Source organism: Cotesia glomerata, linkage group LG2, assembly GCF_020080835.1.
Source record: "Cotesia glomerata isolate CgM1 linkage group LG2, MPM_Cglom_v2.3, whole genome shotgun sequence".
In the NCBI taxonomy this organism is placed as follows: Eukaryota; Metazoa; Arthropoda; class Insecta; order Hymenoptera; family Braconidae; genus Cotesia; species Cotesia glomerata.
In genome coordinates this window covers 27,988,981-28,007,329 of record NC_058159.1, presented here as the reverse complement: position 1 = coordinate 28,007,329, position 18,349 = coordinate 27,988,981, and the positions used below count along the sequence as shown (strand labels likewise).

At 28.6% G+C, this 18,349-nt stretch overlaps 1 protein-coding gene across 1 annotated transcript in view; it reads right to left on the bottom strand.

The window, feature by feature from the left end:
* The window catches only part of LOC123258847 (insulin gene enhancer protein ISL-1), a 33,174-nt gene that overhangs the window by 4,466 nt on the left and 10,359 nt on the right, over nucleotides 1-18,349 (bottom strand). Inside the window, exons 2-3 of the mRNA XM_044719088.1 lie at nucleotides 7,319-7,505; nucleotides 4,901-5,205 (exon numbers count right to left, since the gene is read on the bottom strand). Of these exons, the coding sequence (XP_044575023.1) occupies nucleotides 4,901-5,205; nucleotides 7,319-7,505 (492 nt within the window). The remainder of the gene's footprint in view (nucleotides 1-4,900; nucleotides 5,206-7,318; nucleotides 7,506-18,349) is intronic.

The following is an 18,349-nucleotide window of genomic DNA, read 5'->3' as shown; positions in this document are numbered from 1 at the left end:
TAAACTATTCAAAACAAGATTTTATCAAATTGAAAAAATACTTAAATTAAGATATAAAGCAAAATCCATTTAAGTAATCTTAATTTTCAATAAGCTTTCTTTGATAATGTAAAAGTATAAGTTTTTTCAAAAACACATTTATTAATAATTTTATTTAATGCACGATAAACTTGTATTTTCTCATAGAACAATAATTTTATTGCATTAGCATGCGAATTACTTGAATAAACATTTTAAATTACAGCTGGCTTTGCTGTTATTATCTATATTATTAAGAGAATAAGAAAAATTTTGTTTCCAAGATAGTCATATGATAAAATCGGTTTTTTTTTTTAGTGAAATTTAGTGTCTATTGTAAAGGTTTTGACTTATCCTGTTTAAAAATATTCATTGAAAAAAATTCACTATCATTAGACTTGAATTTTTTTTCAATAATTTCAATTTCTCAGTATATATCTATAGATATATAATTTACATAGAGCGAATTTTAAAAATTTTTTCCAATGAATATTTTTAAACAGGGTAAATTTGTGCTTTTTCAAGGTTTAATTTCATTTTGACTGATAGTCAATTTATTATGATAAGTATTTAGGTTGCATTCGAAAATACTCTCTCTAGATACATAATTAAGAAATGACTTTGTATCTTGTGAACTATTGAAATTTTTAAAGATATAAGCTCATCCTGACATTACACTCATCAAAACCTTTCATTTGAGTACCCACATCATATTTTTATATATTTTATATATTTATAAATATGAATGTATGAAAAATATATAAAAATGCATGTGGGTACTCAAATGAGAGCTCTTAATGAGTGTAACATCAAGATGAGCTTACATCTTTAAAAATATCAATAATTAAAGAATGACCTTGTTGTATCTTGTGCACGATTGACATTTTTAAAGATATAAGCTCATCCCGATATTACACTCATCAAGACCTTTCATTTAAGTATCCACATCATTTTTTCATATATTTATATATATTATATATATGTATATATGAAAAATATATGAAAATGCATGTGGGTAGTTAAATGAAAGGTCTTGATGAGTGCAACATCAGGATGAGCTTACATTTTTAAAAATATCAATAATTAAGAAATGACTTTGTATCTTGTAAAATATTGACATTGTTCAAAATATAAGCTCATCCCGACATTATACTCATCAAGACCTTTCATTTGAGTACCTACATTAATTTTTCATATATTTCATATATTTATATATATATGAATGTATATGAAAAATATATGAAAATGCATGTGGGTACTCAAATGAAAGCTCTTGATGAGTGTAACATCGGGATGAACTTATATCTTTAAAAACGTCAATATTTAAGAAAGTACAGTGCAATTTAACAATAGTCATTATTTAATAAAGCAAAATTTTAATTTTTTATAGTTCAAAAGTCCCGGCAGTCACATAGTGACAGCAAGTTTCCTAGTTTACTTTATTTTTATGAAAAAATTATTTTTATCTTATAGTAAAATTGTAGGTGTAAAAATTCTTCATCAAAAATTGAACTTAACAGCATGTGGTTATCACAATTATCCTAATTTATTTAATTTTTTCCAGCAAACTCTCCATATTATCACGAAAAAACAAAAGTATTCAACTCGGGCATGTAACCACAAAGACTTTTCAAAAAATCTCCACAGAATTTGCGTGTGGGATGTATATATATAGACGATTGGAAAAGCTCTTACGCTGAACTCGATGCTCACAAGTGGATTCTCGGCTCTCCAATCGACATTAAAAGTTCGAGAAGAAATGTTAAGTATACACACACAGACGTATATTTTTACGAATATTTTATTCTAGATACGTATACGTATAGAGAAGTGGTCGCCGTTAAACGTGTGTCGGCGGTTAAAAAGAAACCGCGGCGGATTGTCTTTGAAGTTAACACAACCTGATGGCATGTATAGGCATCTCGGTCAAACAGATATCCAATGGAGTATAGTACACAACTTAGCAAACGCGGATTCCAAGATATCACAGCCGAGGCACTTGATATGTCAAGTTAATCGTAATTCGTAATCTTATTACCGATCTCACCGATTTATTTTTATTTTTTGTACAAATAATACCGTACATACAAAAACACAATCTCATTTTTTCCCACTTCGCTATTGTTTATAAAACAATATGAATTTTTAAAACTAATATCAATATCTATTAGATATATCTGATAGATTTATCATAGATTATCATATTTTATCATCATTTATCATATATACATAATAGCGTAAGAACATAAAGCCTATATTTACTTTAAGATATATATATTTGCCTGCGATATCGGTTATTGGTTTAGAGAATCATTGAATAATTAGAAAGCTAATTTACTTAAAGTATTAAGTACTTATATTACTCATATTAATGTATTGTCACAGCCCTACTGAGTATAATTAAAATCGTTCAACTTAAGTTTGAATTAACGATAACTTATCGATGAAAAAACATATTACAGTTTGGAACTTTTACGAAGTGTTTCATACGACTTTTGGTAAAACCCTGAGATAACGGAATCTTTAGTAAAGTAATAAAAAATAATACTGAGACGGAAAATAACAATCTTACACAGAAAAAAAGGTTTACTTGAGAAAAGAGGATATTTTTCTTCCTAATTATTTTCTTGAGTGAAAAAAAAATTTTTGACAAGAAATTTCACTTATTCCAACAAAATTAATTCTCTTGCTTTAAGAAATACGTATCTTGATTCAAGAAAATTTATTTAAATCAAGAAAATCTTGTTGTTTTGAAAAAATTCAGCCTCTTGCTCCAAAAAATTTAGTTCTTGATAGAAGTAAATTTTCTTGTCTTGAGAAAATTTCTCTCTTGCTCCAAAAAATTAAATATAAAGATAGAAGTAAATTTTTATTGATATTTTTATTGACTAACATGTCAAATAGGAAGATCAAATAATATTTCATCATTTTTTTTTTCATTCGATATGTATAATTGCACGCTAAAATAATATAAAATGAGTATCAAATATTCAAGAGAAAAATTTTCTCAAGGTGAGAAATCTTTTTTCTTAGCTGAAGTAAGTAGCGCTGCTCCCTTAAAGTATCTAAAAATCTTGATTAAATATAAAAATTTATTGTATCAAGTGTTTATGATAATTTGAATTAAGAAAAATGACTTCTACCCAGAATAGAATTGGAAGAAAAATTTTTATTTTGGCCAACACAACTTTGGTCTTCCTTCAGACACCCAAAAATTTTCTTAAGCCAAGAAAATATTTTTCTTCCTAATTATTTTCTTGAGCGAAAAAATTTTTTTTTGACACGAAATTTCACTTATTCCAACAAAATTAATTCTCTTGTTTTAAGAAATACGTATCTTGATTCAAGAAAATTAATTTAAGTCAAGAAAATTTTCTTGTTTTGAGAAAATTCAGTCTCTTGCTCCAAAAAATTTAGTTCTTGATAGAAGTAAATTTTCTTGTCTTGAGAAAATTTTTCTCCTGCTCCAAAAAATTAAATATAAAGATAGAAGTAAATTTTCATTAATATTTTTATTGATTAACATGTGAATTGGGAAGATCAAATAATATTGAATGATTTTTTTTCATTCAATATGTATAATTGCACGCTAAAATAATATAAAATGAGTATCAAATATTTAAGAGAAAAATTTTCTCAAGGTGAGAAAAGTTTTTCAAAGCTGCTTCCCTATAGTATCTAAAAATCTTGATCAAATATAAAAATTTATTGTATCAAGTATTTATGATAATTTGAAGTAAGAAAAAATTACTTCCACCAAGAATAAAATTTCAAGAAAAATTTTTACTTCCGCCAACACAACTTCGGTCTTCCTTAAGGCACCCGAAAATTTTCTTAAGCCAGGAATTTTGTTCTCAAGAAGAAATTTTTTTTTCTGTGTACAAATTAAAAAAAAAATATAAATACATCGAAATTCTACAGAAGATAAAGTCACGCGTCAGAGTGTGCTACGGTAGTTGACAAGTTGGTGTTATATTTGACACCTGTAGCAGTCCTAAGGAGTCTTATATAGTGCCATCACCAGGTGCACTTAAAGACATTAAAAAAACTTGAAACATATTATGTATATAATATTTTTACGTTGACGGACATATTTATGTACTAAATATCTATACATACATATTAACTCGATAAATATAGACGCATATACTTATAAATAAATTATAAATATTTAAAAAAACACGTAGGAGTTAAGAATATTATATCTGCAAATAAATATAATAATAATAACATACACAATAGCTACTGTATTTTTTTAGCGCTTAACGCGTGCACAAAAAATTTATTTGATAATTAACACCTCGGAGGAGAATAATAAAATAAAAAATTCCATTGAAGTTGAGAATTTTTAAGTTAAATGTTAAAAATTTCTACATTCTTTGTAGATATTATAAATTTTTGATGATCCGTGGGTCATTTCTGAGAAGAGAGGATCAACGATGTGTGATAAATTCCCAAAGTGTGAACAGAGTAATACATGAATATAAAATACATGTATGTAATATAAAGGGTAAACTTATAAAGCTTTAGTTGATCCCGGTATCCACACGATGAAGCCGTCTTAACAGCTTCAATTATCAACACGTAATTACGCCGATCTAATCCTAACTTCAACACTGGCCCTTTTGTATATTGACCCTTTCATTTTGCGTACCCTCATACAAATTGACTCTAGGCATCAAACGGCTATAATCCAACAATAATATGTCCAGCGAACTGGATAGAGGAGTTTTTTATGTCTAATATTTCTAATAGCCGGTAAGTCTGGTTCTTTTGGGAATAATTGAGCGTATGAATATAGATAGATAGATATTAGATGAGTGGGCTTTTCTGTTGGATGGCAATCATAGTTATTAGTCATTAATAAATAATTTGAAATTACCGGACATGGAACCGTCGTTTGGTTGAAGATGATGATTATTGTTTGTTAATGAAGCATTGTTGTTATTTTCATTTCCAGCAGTATCTACAGCACCTGTACAATATTTTCCACTCTCCAGCATGTCGTGATCGTGACGGCAGAAGAGCCCGTCTTGTCTCAGGGCAAACTGATCACCCGTTTCCAACTTCCTCATACACGCCGAACAACGAAAACATTCTTTGTGGTAGATTTTCGTTTTTGCTCTCATCACAAGCTCGTTTTTGTTGAATAATAGATTACATTTATCGCATTTGGCCCCAAATAATCTGAAAGTAAGCAAATTTATTAATTAATTAATTTTTTTAATTCTAAGAACTCTTTATAAAATCAACGCTTGTATTATTGGATAACTTTTTATAAATATATTCAAGAATTTGATTAGCAACCTTGCAGTCACTATGTGACTGCCGTGACTTGTGAAATATAAATAAATGAAATTCTGCTTTGTTAAATAATAAATTTTGTTAAATTGCACTGTACTTTTTTAACCATTGACGTTTTTAAAGATATAAGCTCATCCCAATGTTATACACTCCTCAAGAACTTCCATTTGAGTACCCACATGCATTTTTGATATATTTTTCATATATACATATATATAATATAATATATATATAAATATATAAAAAATTGATGTGGGTACTCAAATGAAAGGTCTCGATGAGTATAATGTCAGGATGAGCTTATATCTTTAAAAATGTCAATCATGCACAAGATACTAGGTCATTTCTTAATTATTGATATTTTTAAAGATGTAAGCTCATCCCGATGTTACACTCATCAAGAGCTTTCATTTGAGTAACCACATGTATTTTGATATATATTTCATATATATATATATATATGAAAAAATGATGTGGGTACTTAAATGAAAGGTCTTGATGAGTGTAACATCGGGATGAGCTTATATCTTCAAAAATATCAATATTTCACAAGATAAAAGGTCATTTCTGAATTATGTTAAATTGTATTTTTTTAACTATTGATATTTTTAAAGATATAAGCTCATCCTGATGTTACATTCATCAAGAGCTTTCATTTGAGTACCCACATGCATTTTCATATATTTTTCATGAATACATATATATATATATATATATATATAAATATATGAAAAATTGATGTGGGTACTCTAATAAAAGGTCTCGATGAGTGTAATGTCGGGATGAGCTTATATCTTTAAAAATGCCAATAGTTCACAAAATACAAGGTCATTTCTTAATTATGTATCTAAAGATAGAGCATTTTCGAATGCAGCCTAAATAATTATCATCATAAATTGACTATTGGTGAAAATGATATGAAGCCATAAAAAGGCACAATTCCAGGTCAAGACTTTTCCAACGATACCAAATTCAACCATAAAAACCCATTTTGTCATATAAATACACTGGCCTCAAAATTTTGCTTATTTTCTTAATAATACAGATTATTATAAAAAATATGTTTATAATTATTGTAAAGTATTTTAAATTGAAGTGGTCAAAAACCAAAAGAATTATGTAAAAATTTTAATTTGTTTTTTTAAACGTAATTAAAGTCGCAGAACTGTTGGTTTATAAATTAAAGCGAATATTGGTCGTTTAAAATAAATAAGTTAATATTAGTTCACGCGAATAATGAATAGTTTATAAAATAAAATAAATAATCCTGTCAATGGACGTTGGAGCGCGAATTGTTTACTTATGAGTTATATTAATCGACGACAAAATTGAGGAAAAATATTCTCACGAACGTAAATAAATAAACTATTATGAAATAGTTACACATACAAACTATTTGTGAAAGGTAAATCGACAATTTATTTTTTATTTTATTCAACAGAAATATCTGTATGTATATAATATTCTATTTCTGTATTTTTTACTCGACACTGAAACAACGTGTAGACAAGAACAATAAACTGCTGTCTTGATGATAGACACCCAAGTTGCTGCAGTGAGATATATTTTACATTTTCTCACTACATTTTATTCTTTATTATTTTTCCTCTTCATATTTTATTTTTTTCAATATACTATTTTTTAACGCCGGATACAAACGTCTCTTGTCGAGTCTCGACAACGTGTGACGTTTCGATCTAAATAAACATTCACAGCGTTTATGTGGGTGCGTTTTTGACAGAAAAAAAATGTTTGCATTAAAAAAAATAAATGATACATAATTGTGAGTATTTATCATTTAACTGACTAAATAATTACTGTTCGTAAACAATGCGTCAATATTATCATCATGATTGTTGTATAAACAATCTAAAGAAGAAAACTTGTTTAAAAATAAATTGGCGCGCAAAAAATTAACCTAGCGCCATCTTGCGAATATTTTTATCACCAGAAATGCTAATTAAAGTTTTTTAAATTATTAAAATAATTTTTTTACCTTATGTAATCACGTTTGCAGTAAGTTTTTCCATCTCTGACAAAGCAAGTACATCTTTCGTCCAAAAATTGCTGACATTCGGCACATTTCAAACATGCTGCATGCCATTCGAGGTCTGGTGCTACCCTCAAGATCCATTGGTCGTGTATCCAACCACCACAGCCAACACACAATGAACTTTTGGCTTCTGAAATAATTACAATTTTCATTAAATATTATTAATTATTATTTTTTCTTTAAAGTTTAAGTAATTTATTATAACACTGAAGTTGACAGACATTAAAAATCATTTTAAAATTTTATAGCAAAGAAATTATTATGAAAAAAATATAATAATACAATTTAACATGTAAAAATTAAAAAAAAAAATTTCATGTCAATTTTCAGAAGCATTATTATTATTTTAATTGATTTTTTGTAAGAATTAAAAACATTTAAGATTGTCAGCTAACTTCAGTAATGAAAATTAAGTTAGACATCTAAAAATTTTCAGAATTTTTAACTTCCCGCTAAGAAAATCAAAGATTTTCAAAAATCGGGAAGTTATTGTTTTCACCCCGTTTTGCAAAAATCGAGTTTTCATCAGATCTCGACGTTTGAAGGCCACAGGAAGCTTCCCTGACTATCCCCGCGAGGTTGTCACGGTGTCTGTATGTATGTATGTATGTGTGTGTGTGTGTGTGTGTGTGTGAAAGTATGTGAACCGCTTATAACTTTTGAACGGCTTGACCGATTTTATCGCGGTTGGTGCCATTCGAAAGGGCTTGACTAAACTTAGATTTTGAAAACTATTTAGACCGATTCAGATCAATAGATTTTGAGAAATCTTAAAAAAACTGAAAAAAAAAATTTTTTCAAATGTGGTTTTTTTGGAATAACTTTTAAACGGCTTAAAGGTTCAATTCCAAAAACTAATCAGCTTTTAACCTCAAAAAACCACGTCGATCGCCACCAGTCCGGTCAAAATCGGTTGATTCGTTCGAGAGATATCGTGAACGAAAGAAAACCGAAAAAAGTGTTTTTTCGGAATAACTCCAAAATTCCTAGCGCGATCAATTCAAAATTTGAGATTCTTTGTGAGGCTTAAAAAACTGCGTCGAATGCTTCTAACCGCGTAAAAATCGGTTTATTCATTCAAAAGTTATTGCGGTTTAAAAATTCAAAAAATAGTGTCATCAAATCTCTATCAGACTTTTGAGCTCGAAGAGCTTTAAAGCATAAGAAAGCAATCTCTTTGAGCTCGGAGAGCTCAAAATACCCCATAAATTGTATTTTTGAGCTCGAAGAGCTCAAAAACGTCGTTGGTGCAATTTCAAGCGCCTAAGTATGGAATTAGCGGGAAGTTGCAGGGATGGCCTTCAGGGTCAACCGTTTTCCTAATTTTTTTTATTGAAAAAATTATTACGAATCAATAAAAAAAATTTTTATTTTTAAAAAACTATAAGTGGAATTTTTTAAAAATGTTTTTTAGTTCTAATTTAGTAAATTAAAAAGTCAAAAACGTCGGCTAACTTTAATATCATAATTTATTATTAAAATTAATTTAGCAGATATTTAATAATTTTTTTAACAAACAAATTAAGACAAAAAAAAAATTGACATTTAAAAATTTTTTTAAATTAACAATGCAATTTTTTAATAATAATTTTTTGGAAAAATTTATTTGTTAAAAAAAATTAATAAATTTTCAAGTGACTGCTAACTTAAATATCATTAATTTATTTTGTAGCAACATTTTTTCAATTAAATGGAATAACATGAGTTTATGAGATTAAGGAAGTCCTTTCGCTCCAGTTGAGTCATAACAACTGTAGTAGTAAATTTTCAATAAATTAAAATACAAAACCCATAAAAATTCCTAAAATTAAAAAATAAATAGTATATGAGGCATTAATCGTTGAAATTTTGAAAATTAAAAAAAAAAATAGTTAAATACAAAAATTAATTTGACTGTTGTAAATCAGCTGTTAGTAACCTGTCCGTGATTTGGCAACGCTTTATTTCGGTTGTTTATATTTTTATTTGCACAATATAACCTTAACCGTGTTTAACTTTTTGCAGTCAGTGTAAATAAATAAATTAATTAAAAATGTTTAGTCACAAAACCATAACATTCTGATGTCTCATGGCAGGAATGCTAGTATTTTTTAATTATTGTTTTATTTTTCAATTATGAATTATGAAAATTTGTTAACAATAAATTAACTAATAAGTATGAATGAAAAACATAAGCCCGTTAAAGTTTAGTTTGAATTTATTGAATGGTCTGAAGCTCGCGCGCTACGCAACGTTGCCAAATCTTTTGACTCCATTTTATTGTAGGTAACTTGAGAATTTTTTGTGATTTTTAAATATTAATTTCTCAATAAATATCTCGGTAACTGATATATTTTATTGCAAAAAAAGAAACCTGCACGGAAAAAATTAAACTGTAATATTCACTCGGATTCCGGTCAGTTTTTATAGTTTCAAACAGTAAAGCGGACATCGGGGTGGCAAAAATATAAATATTACAGAACTTAATGTAGAAAGTATAAAAGCCACAATTTATAATTTAATATCCAAAATAAGTGATTAGTAGCTGTCACTATAGTAAATAACGACTCTTTCATCTTTAAAAATTACAGTTTCAAACAGTAAAAATTGCCATTTCAATATATAGTCCTTATTATGAGGAGAAGGGGAACTAAGATGAAAGAGAAGGGGATCTCACTCGGGGAGAATTTAACATTTGAAACAGTAAAAATTATACTTTTAAAATATACATTTTAACAGTCCAATCAAGTCAATAATTACAGTTTGATTTTTAGCGTTGCATTTAAAATTTACCATTTTACTTTGTAAATATTAACGTTGCTTGTATTAGAAATTTACTAACTTTATTTTATACTTTTTACATATCATAAGATCATTTTTTAGGAACAAAATGATAAATATCAAAGTCTGAATTCTTAATTATTATACTTTAATATTTTAGACATTCACATAGCGAATATTACTGTTTGAAATAGTATATTTTCTTCCATGTAGAGAGTAAATTGTAACGTTTAAATGGTAAATATTACATAGTGAATAGTAAAATCACGATTTTACTATTTGAAACGGTAATTTTTAGCAGTTGATCATTACTTATTATAAATCGACTGTTATTTATTATAGTTTACTTGTTTCCGTGTGAATATTTCGAAAATCTGATTTTTAGTTTTTTTTTACTTCATCTAATCCATGACTGATAGTATAATTCAAGAAATACTGCAAACGTCTGATTTCCTCGTAAGACTCTGAACAAATACTAACATTTAGAAATTTTATTTTTTCAAAAATTTGTCCGGTAAAGTATAATTTAAACCTCACTATAAGATAAATAAGGACCTTAACTATTAGAAAAAAATTAAATTTACTCATAATCTAATATTTTTTATTTTACATTGGCGGCGAAAGGACCTCCTTAATGGTAAATATTTCTAAATTCAATTTTTATCATATGTCTTTACAAAATTTTTTTAATATTTTTCAGAGTTAATGAAGATCAACTAAAGATCAACTAGAGCTTAAAATTATTTAAAGGTATAGAAATTATTTTGGACGGTTCAATAAATCTTGAGGTAAAATTTGAATATTATATTTAACAGTAGTTGGCATTAATTCAAATAATTAAACTAAAATTTGTTCTAAGTAATCAGCATATGAAGTATCGTATTGAATTGTATTAAATGTTTTATTGAATACAAATCTTTACTGAAGAATAATTCCCTTTTGTACAGTTTCAAATGGGCGGAACCAAAGGCGGTTCTGTTGAGTCTTTGAGAGAATGTAGCTCCGCCCAGTATCCCAACACCGAGGTTTTATGAAATTGGCGCGAGCGCACGAGGATACAATCCATATATATACCTATATCCAATACAAAAAATAAACACGCACATATACAACGCACGGTGTCAACGTCACACATAACATACAAACTCCAAATTTAAATCTATAGTCTTCAATAAATTTCCATCATCTTCTTTCAATATTTTAATATTGATTATCTTCAATTACAGATTAATTTCATGAACGTATAGAAAATTTTATCACAATTAATATTAAGTAATATTACAACTATTTTTTGCGCGACTTCACCTTCAAACAGTAGCAGAATTGCTGAATCACGTTAATCAAAGGTAAAAGCCGTTATTAGTGATATGATAAAAAAAATTTTTTAAAACTGTAATTTGATTTGAGTAGCAATTTTCGAGCTAATTAAATCAACAGCCGGATACTCTAGTAGGTAAAAAAAAAAAAAAAAAAAAAAAAGAATTTTATTTCTCTGATATTCAAATAAAAAAAAACATTCTATTCGTTGAGATAAAAATTTTATATTGAAATTTTTTTTTTTTTATTGTGTAATAAAATGTTTTTTTATTTATATTTACAAATTTTTATTTTCATAATAAAAATTTACTCGCTAACCCCCATGAAAAAAAATATATGTCTAAATACATAAAAAAATATATTAAAAATCTATAAAAAATATATAAATATGTATAGTAAATATATTTTTAATAACTAACTTTTGGCCAAGGATAAATCAAGTGTTATCAACAAATAATAATTTTAAATATTTAAAATAGTTAAAAAATCTTTGAAATATTTAATATTTATTTAATAATTATTACCTTCTTAGAAAAAGTTTAAAAATGCTAATTTCTAATATTTATATAGTATAAAAAAAAACAAATGATATTGAAGTTGACAGACATTAAAAATTTTTTTAGAATTTTATAACAATTTAATTATTGTGAAAAAAAAATAAATAAAAAAATTCCACGTGTAAAAATTAATAAAAATCATCAGTGAAAATTTTTAGAAGCATTTTTTTTATTGTAATTGACTTATTACAACAATTAAAAAAATTGCTTACTTCAGTGTTTTGTCGAAACCTCGTCAAAGCGCCGAGATTTCGTGCTTCAGTTTTTCAGAATTTGATTTTGATTATTAGTGTAGATGGATAGGAAATTTAAATAAATTACACTCGATGTTTGGGACAACAGGAAGAAATTTATTGTCCCAGAGGAGGAAAAATCTGATTATCAGATAAAAAAAAAAACCTCCTCGATGATAATTACAAGAAATAAATGTGTGTGGATGTGTAATTGTTGTTTAGTCAGGATCTGGCCTGAGCTATAGTTATTTCGTCAGGATAGGACCTGAGCTATTGTTGTTTCGTCAGGAGCTGGCCTGAGCTAGTGTTATTTTGTCAGGAGCTGGCCTGAGCTATTGTTATTTCGTCAGGAAGGACCTGAGCTATTGTAATAATAACTATCTTTTGGTGAGAATAGCTTAATGCGTATTGCCAAATGTAGGCGAATACTGATGACTCTTCTGGAGAGTGCTATTAGATTGTATGTGTTTGAGAGAGAAACGATCAAAGCCAAGGAGGCACGATCAAAACCACGGGCCGTCAATACCCAAAAGAATGAGAGAGAGCTCGGATGTATGGCGTTAGTCCGAATTACCGTGTTATTTCTATAAAATTGCGTTTTACCGAAAATAATTGAATTCGTGAATATGATTCGAATGATAGTAAATAAAATGATGTTAAACGATGTGATTTTTGAGAATGTCTCAATTGGACTGTACACTGATAGAAGAATTTATTTGTATTAAATAATATTTGTTAATAGCTAACAAATCATTTATTAGAGACCATTTTTTAATATTAAATATATATTTCTTAGTATTTAAAATTATTTGTTTGTATTCAATAAATCTGATATCCATTTATTAAATATTAATAAATCTTTTTAAATACTAATAAATATTTGTTAAGGCCTAACAAATGGCTTCTAATAAATGATTTGTTAAATATTAACAAATCTTTTCAGTGTTCCCAGAAACTTTTGCTTGTCTGATCGACACAGTGCCGTCAAATTATCGGATCTTCTGAAAAATTATCGTACGCACAAAAAAAAAATTTTAAATTTAAGTTCTTGACTAAATTTACATAGTTTAAATTTTTTTTATGCCAAAATATTTTCATTTAAAATTCGGACATAAATTTACTCTTGAAAAATATTTACAAAAAAAATGTTTCTTCATGAAATGAAATCAAATGAAAAAATAATCAATTTTATATATTGATTCATATTAATTTATTAAACATTAGCATAACAAAATAAACTGTGTAGGGCGATAGGGCATTTGCGGGGTGCTGCATACTTCGAGCAGGTAATAAATGAAAGTTAACCCGCATGGATAAGAATGAAAATCAAACATATCGAAAATTATCGTACAATTACCGTACAAGACACATTTTATCGTAACTTTTCGTCACATAATCAAAGTCGGATGTACGATCGTATAATGCTTCAAATTATGTGACGTTTACGATAATTATGTGACGGATGGGAACACTGAATCTTTTTAACTATAAACAAATCCTTCTATCAGTGTATGATGCGTAATATGCGAGAACGATTGCGTGAAAATTACTTCTGATTCAAGGGCCTCAGAGCAACTGGTGGTACTGGCCACCGCACGAGCAATTTTGGTTTTTCCTATATACGGCCCCGATCGGCGCCATACCGTTCTGCGCATCCGCAGCAACTTGTCGCCTACGATGTTTCCCGAAATTGTTCGAGAAAATTCTCGTTGAAGCTAGAGCTAATATATAGATATAGTCATCTGATTTCGTACGCCCATGCTCTCTCTCAACAGATATAGATGTAATTGTATAGTACAATACATGCATGATTCTACTCTGCACACACACACGTTCATGGTCTATCGTATAGGTACGACTCGACTCGACATTCAGTATATGAAAATTAAGTTAGCCGAGATTTAAAAACTTAGAATTTTTTTTTATTAAAAGAAATATTACAAAAAAATAAGAAAAAAATTTTTATTCTTAGAAAACTTGAAAAACTATAAGTGCAATTCTTTAAAAATATTTTTTAGTTCTAATTTAATTAATAAAAAAAAGATCGAAAAATTTAAAACGTCGGCTAATTTAATTTTCATCTTCAGTATTGTCAAAAAAACTTGTATAAAACTTTAAAGTTATGCAAATAAAACGCAATAATAATAATAACTAACTTTTGGTGGATTTTCATATATATTTTACATATTTCATTTTAGATATATTTAAAATATATTTTTAACTTCCCGCTAAAAATCTCAGATTTTCAAAAATCGGGAAGTTATTGTTTTCACCCCGTTTTGCAAAAATCGAGTTTTCATCAGATCTCGACGTTTGAAGGTCACAGGAAGCTTCCCTGACTATCCCCGCGAGGTTGTCACTATGTCTGTAGGGGAGAAGGGGGTCAAATGAACCACGGGGCAATTGAACCACTCGACTTAAAAAATCGAAAAAATTGAAAAAACGCTTCATGCTCTTAGAATTAGATTCTAATATGTTAAACTCGGATATGATCAAAATTTGAAATCATTGCGATCGATAAATTTTGAAAAATTGAGATTTTCTTATTTTTAGGCATGCAAACTTTCTTTTCGGCTGGTGACAAATTGTTTAATAATATTTAAATTTTTGAATTAATTGATAAAATTTGAATTATAGTAGTTGTATATACTTATATTTTATAATCCTCAACTTTGTTTATAGTGATAGAATGGTTTATTTATTTATTATTTACTATTAATTGTTTTAAAATTATACGGGGTCAATTGAACCAGCAGTCCCGGGGACGATTGAACCATACGGAGAAGCATGGGACATGCGCGCGCATCTTGACTCGACGTGAAAAATACTCAGGGAAATAACCTAACAATTTGATAAACTCAATTTGTAATTAAAATTATTTTTAAATCGATTTTTAATTTATTAAATATAATATATGTGTATTAAAAATGTGCAACAGTAATATTAGAAAGTAACAATTAATATGTTATTTATTAAAAGTTCGGGTTTGAGTTATAAATGTCATTGGTTCAATTGACCCCGAGCAGTGGTTCAATTGCCCCCCGAGCGGGGGTCAATTGAACCATTCGACGCGTTTGGATAAATTAATAATTTTTAAAAATTCACGTTGTTTATTAACTAATTTATGTATTGATAATGATAGTAGACTTAATAAACTATCATTCCAAGAAAAAAAAAGTTATTATTTAGTTTTAATTCGAATAGTAAAAAATTACTAAACTTTTTTTGGTTCAATTGACCCCCTTCTCCCCTATGTATGTATGTATGTATGTATGTATGTATGTATGTATGTATGTATGTATGTATGTATGTATGTATGTATGTATGTGTGTGTGTGTGTGTGTGTGTGTGTGTGTGTGTGTGTGTGTGTGTGTGTGTGTGTGTGTGTGTGTGTGTGTAAGTATGTGAATCACTTATAACTTTTGAACGGTTGAACCGATTTCATCGCGGTTGGTGCCATTCGAAAGGGCTTCGCCAAACTTAGATTTCCTGAGAATTTGAACCGATTCGGACCGATAGATTTTGAGAAATTTTGAAAAATCTCAAAAAAAATTAGAAAAAAATCATTTTTGAAAGTGGTTTGTTTGGAATATCTTTTAAACGGCTCGATCGATCAATTTCAAAAATTAATCAGCTCTTAACGTCAAAAAACCACGCCGATCGGCGCTAATCCGGTCAAAATCGGTTGATTCGTTCGAGAGATAGCGTGAACGAAATAAAACCGAAAAAAACCGAAAAAACTGTTTTTTTCACATAACTTCGTCATTTCTTCTCGGATCGTTTTTGATGATATAGAATAATTTCAGAGGTTAAAAAATCGCGTCGATTGCCGCCGAAAACGTGGAAATCGGTTGATTAGTTCGAGAGATATCCTCGACGAAATATTTGGAAATAAGGATTTTTTCAACATAACTTCGACATTTTTTGGAATAACTTTCAAACAGCTCGACCGATCGATTCCAAAAACTAATCAGCTCTTAACATCATAAAACCACGTCGATTGCCACTAAGCTGGTCAAAATCGGTTGATTCGTTCGAGAGATATCGTGAACGAAAGAAAACCGAAAAAAGTGTTTTTTCAGAGTTACTCCGAAATTTCTAGTTTGACCAATTGAAACTTAGAAATTATTTATAAGGCTTAAAAAACTACGCAGAATGCCGCCAACCGCGTAAAAATCGGTTCATTCATTCAAAAGTTATTGCGGTATGAACATTCAAAAAATAGTGTTCCATGAAACTTCTATCAGACTTTTGAGCTCAAAGAGCTCAAAAGCATAGAAAAGGTATCTTTTTGAGCTCGGAGAGCTTAAAACAACACACAGATTGTACTTTTGAGCTCGAAGAGCTCAAAAAAGCGGCCAGGTATTAACGGAATTAGCGGGAAGTTGCAGGAATGGCCTTTAGGGTCAACCGTTTTCCTAATTTTTTTTTATGTTTTTTAAGATATATTTTGAATATATCTAAAATATATATGAAAATCGGCTAAAAGTTAGTTATTAAAAATATTTTTACTATACATATTTTTTTTTTCATGGGGGAAGAGATTTAGTTTTTGATTATAAATTATAAAAAAAAAAAAAAAATAAAAAATCAGCTATCTAAAGATCTACTTATATATACAGTTTGAAATCTTTTGCAGGTCGTACACTTTGAATCAAGTATATATATATTTAAATATACAAAGCAATGGAGTACATAGTACACAGAGGATTATATATACATATATGCGGTGGAATGAGACGAGTATACCACCAAAGTCGAGAAGAAGACAGGATTTTTCGGTCGCAAAGTCTTACAAGGCACGTACTACATCCTCGGACGTACAAGTATCCGCGAAATAAAGAGTAAGAGTTCTTGGAGTACCAGAAGAAGAAAGAGAGAAGTTTTGTGGTGTGATACAGGATCAGCATCCAGGCGCGCGCGCGTCAACAGAGTGAGAGAGGGCAAGGTCGGTGAGGATCAAAGAACCGAATCGGACGGGTGAGTGTTAGCGGCGTCCCATTAGCTTCCACTGACTACGACCACCACATATAACACATAACACATCTCTTATTATTCTGTGTTCTTATTCTTACTCTACCACGTTGTCTTGTATCCAGATCCCAGATGAGAGTCCGGATCGAGGATGAGAAAGACGCCGAGGTGTGAGAGGATAAAGAGGAAATACCGTATAGTGTATACGGTATAAGAGGAGCTGAGCTGTGAGCTTGTAAGACCGGGTTGAGGGAATTTAATAGAAGAAAACCGTGTTAGGTCTTACGATAAGTATATGTATATTAAAGGAAGAAGAAAAAATAGGAATTCTATTTGTGTTGAAGGTGGGAATCTCTGTTGGGCTTTCCGGAATTAAAAGGGAGTTTTTTTTATTTTACAAAATTATTTCTAAGAAGTTTGAAGATATGGTAATTACTTTGTAACAAGTTATAAAAAAATAATTGTTATTGGTAATTAGGTTGAGGAAAAAATTAACTTGAGACAAGCAAAAAAATTTTTAAACTTTACACTGAAAAAAAAAATTCTTGAATGGAGTGCAAATTTTTTTTGGCTCACGAAAATATTAAGGAAGATTGAAAATTTCTTGAGCCAAGAAAATTTCTTCTTGCTCCAAAATAACTTTTGATTTTCTTAAAATTTTCTTGGTGCAAGAAATTTTTTTTTCTGTGTATTAATTATGAAATTGTTTTTCATCAAAGTGAATTTTAATTTTTTAGAGATTTTTTTTGCTTAATTTAAGATTTTTTTCTTCAATCAAGTTAATTTTAATACAAAAAAAAATTCTTGACTGGGATGTAAATTTTCTCGGCCCAGAAAATTTCTTCTTGCTCCAGAATAACTTTTGTTTTCCTTACAATTTTCTTGGTGCAAGAAATTTTTTTTTCTGTGTATTAATTAAGAAATTGTTATTAATTAAAGTGAATTTTAATTTTTTAAAGATATTTTTTCTTTAATAAAATTAATTTTATCAGTTTAGTTTATAAATTGTAACATTAATTACTAAATGTAATATATATGTATATATAATTTTATTCTTGAATTTTATTGAATGAATTTCTGTCAGTGACACGTCTTTGTCTAGTGACAACTCTCTTTTAAGACAATAGTCGTCA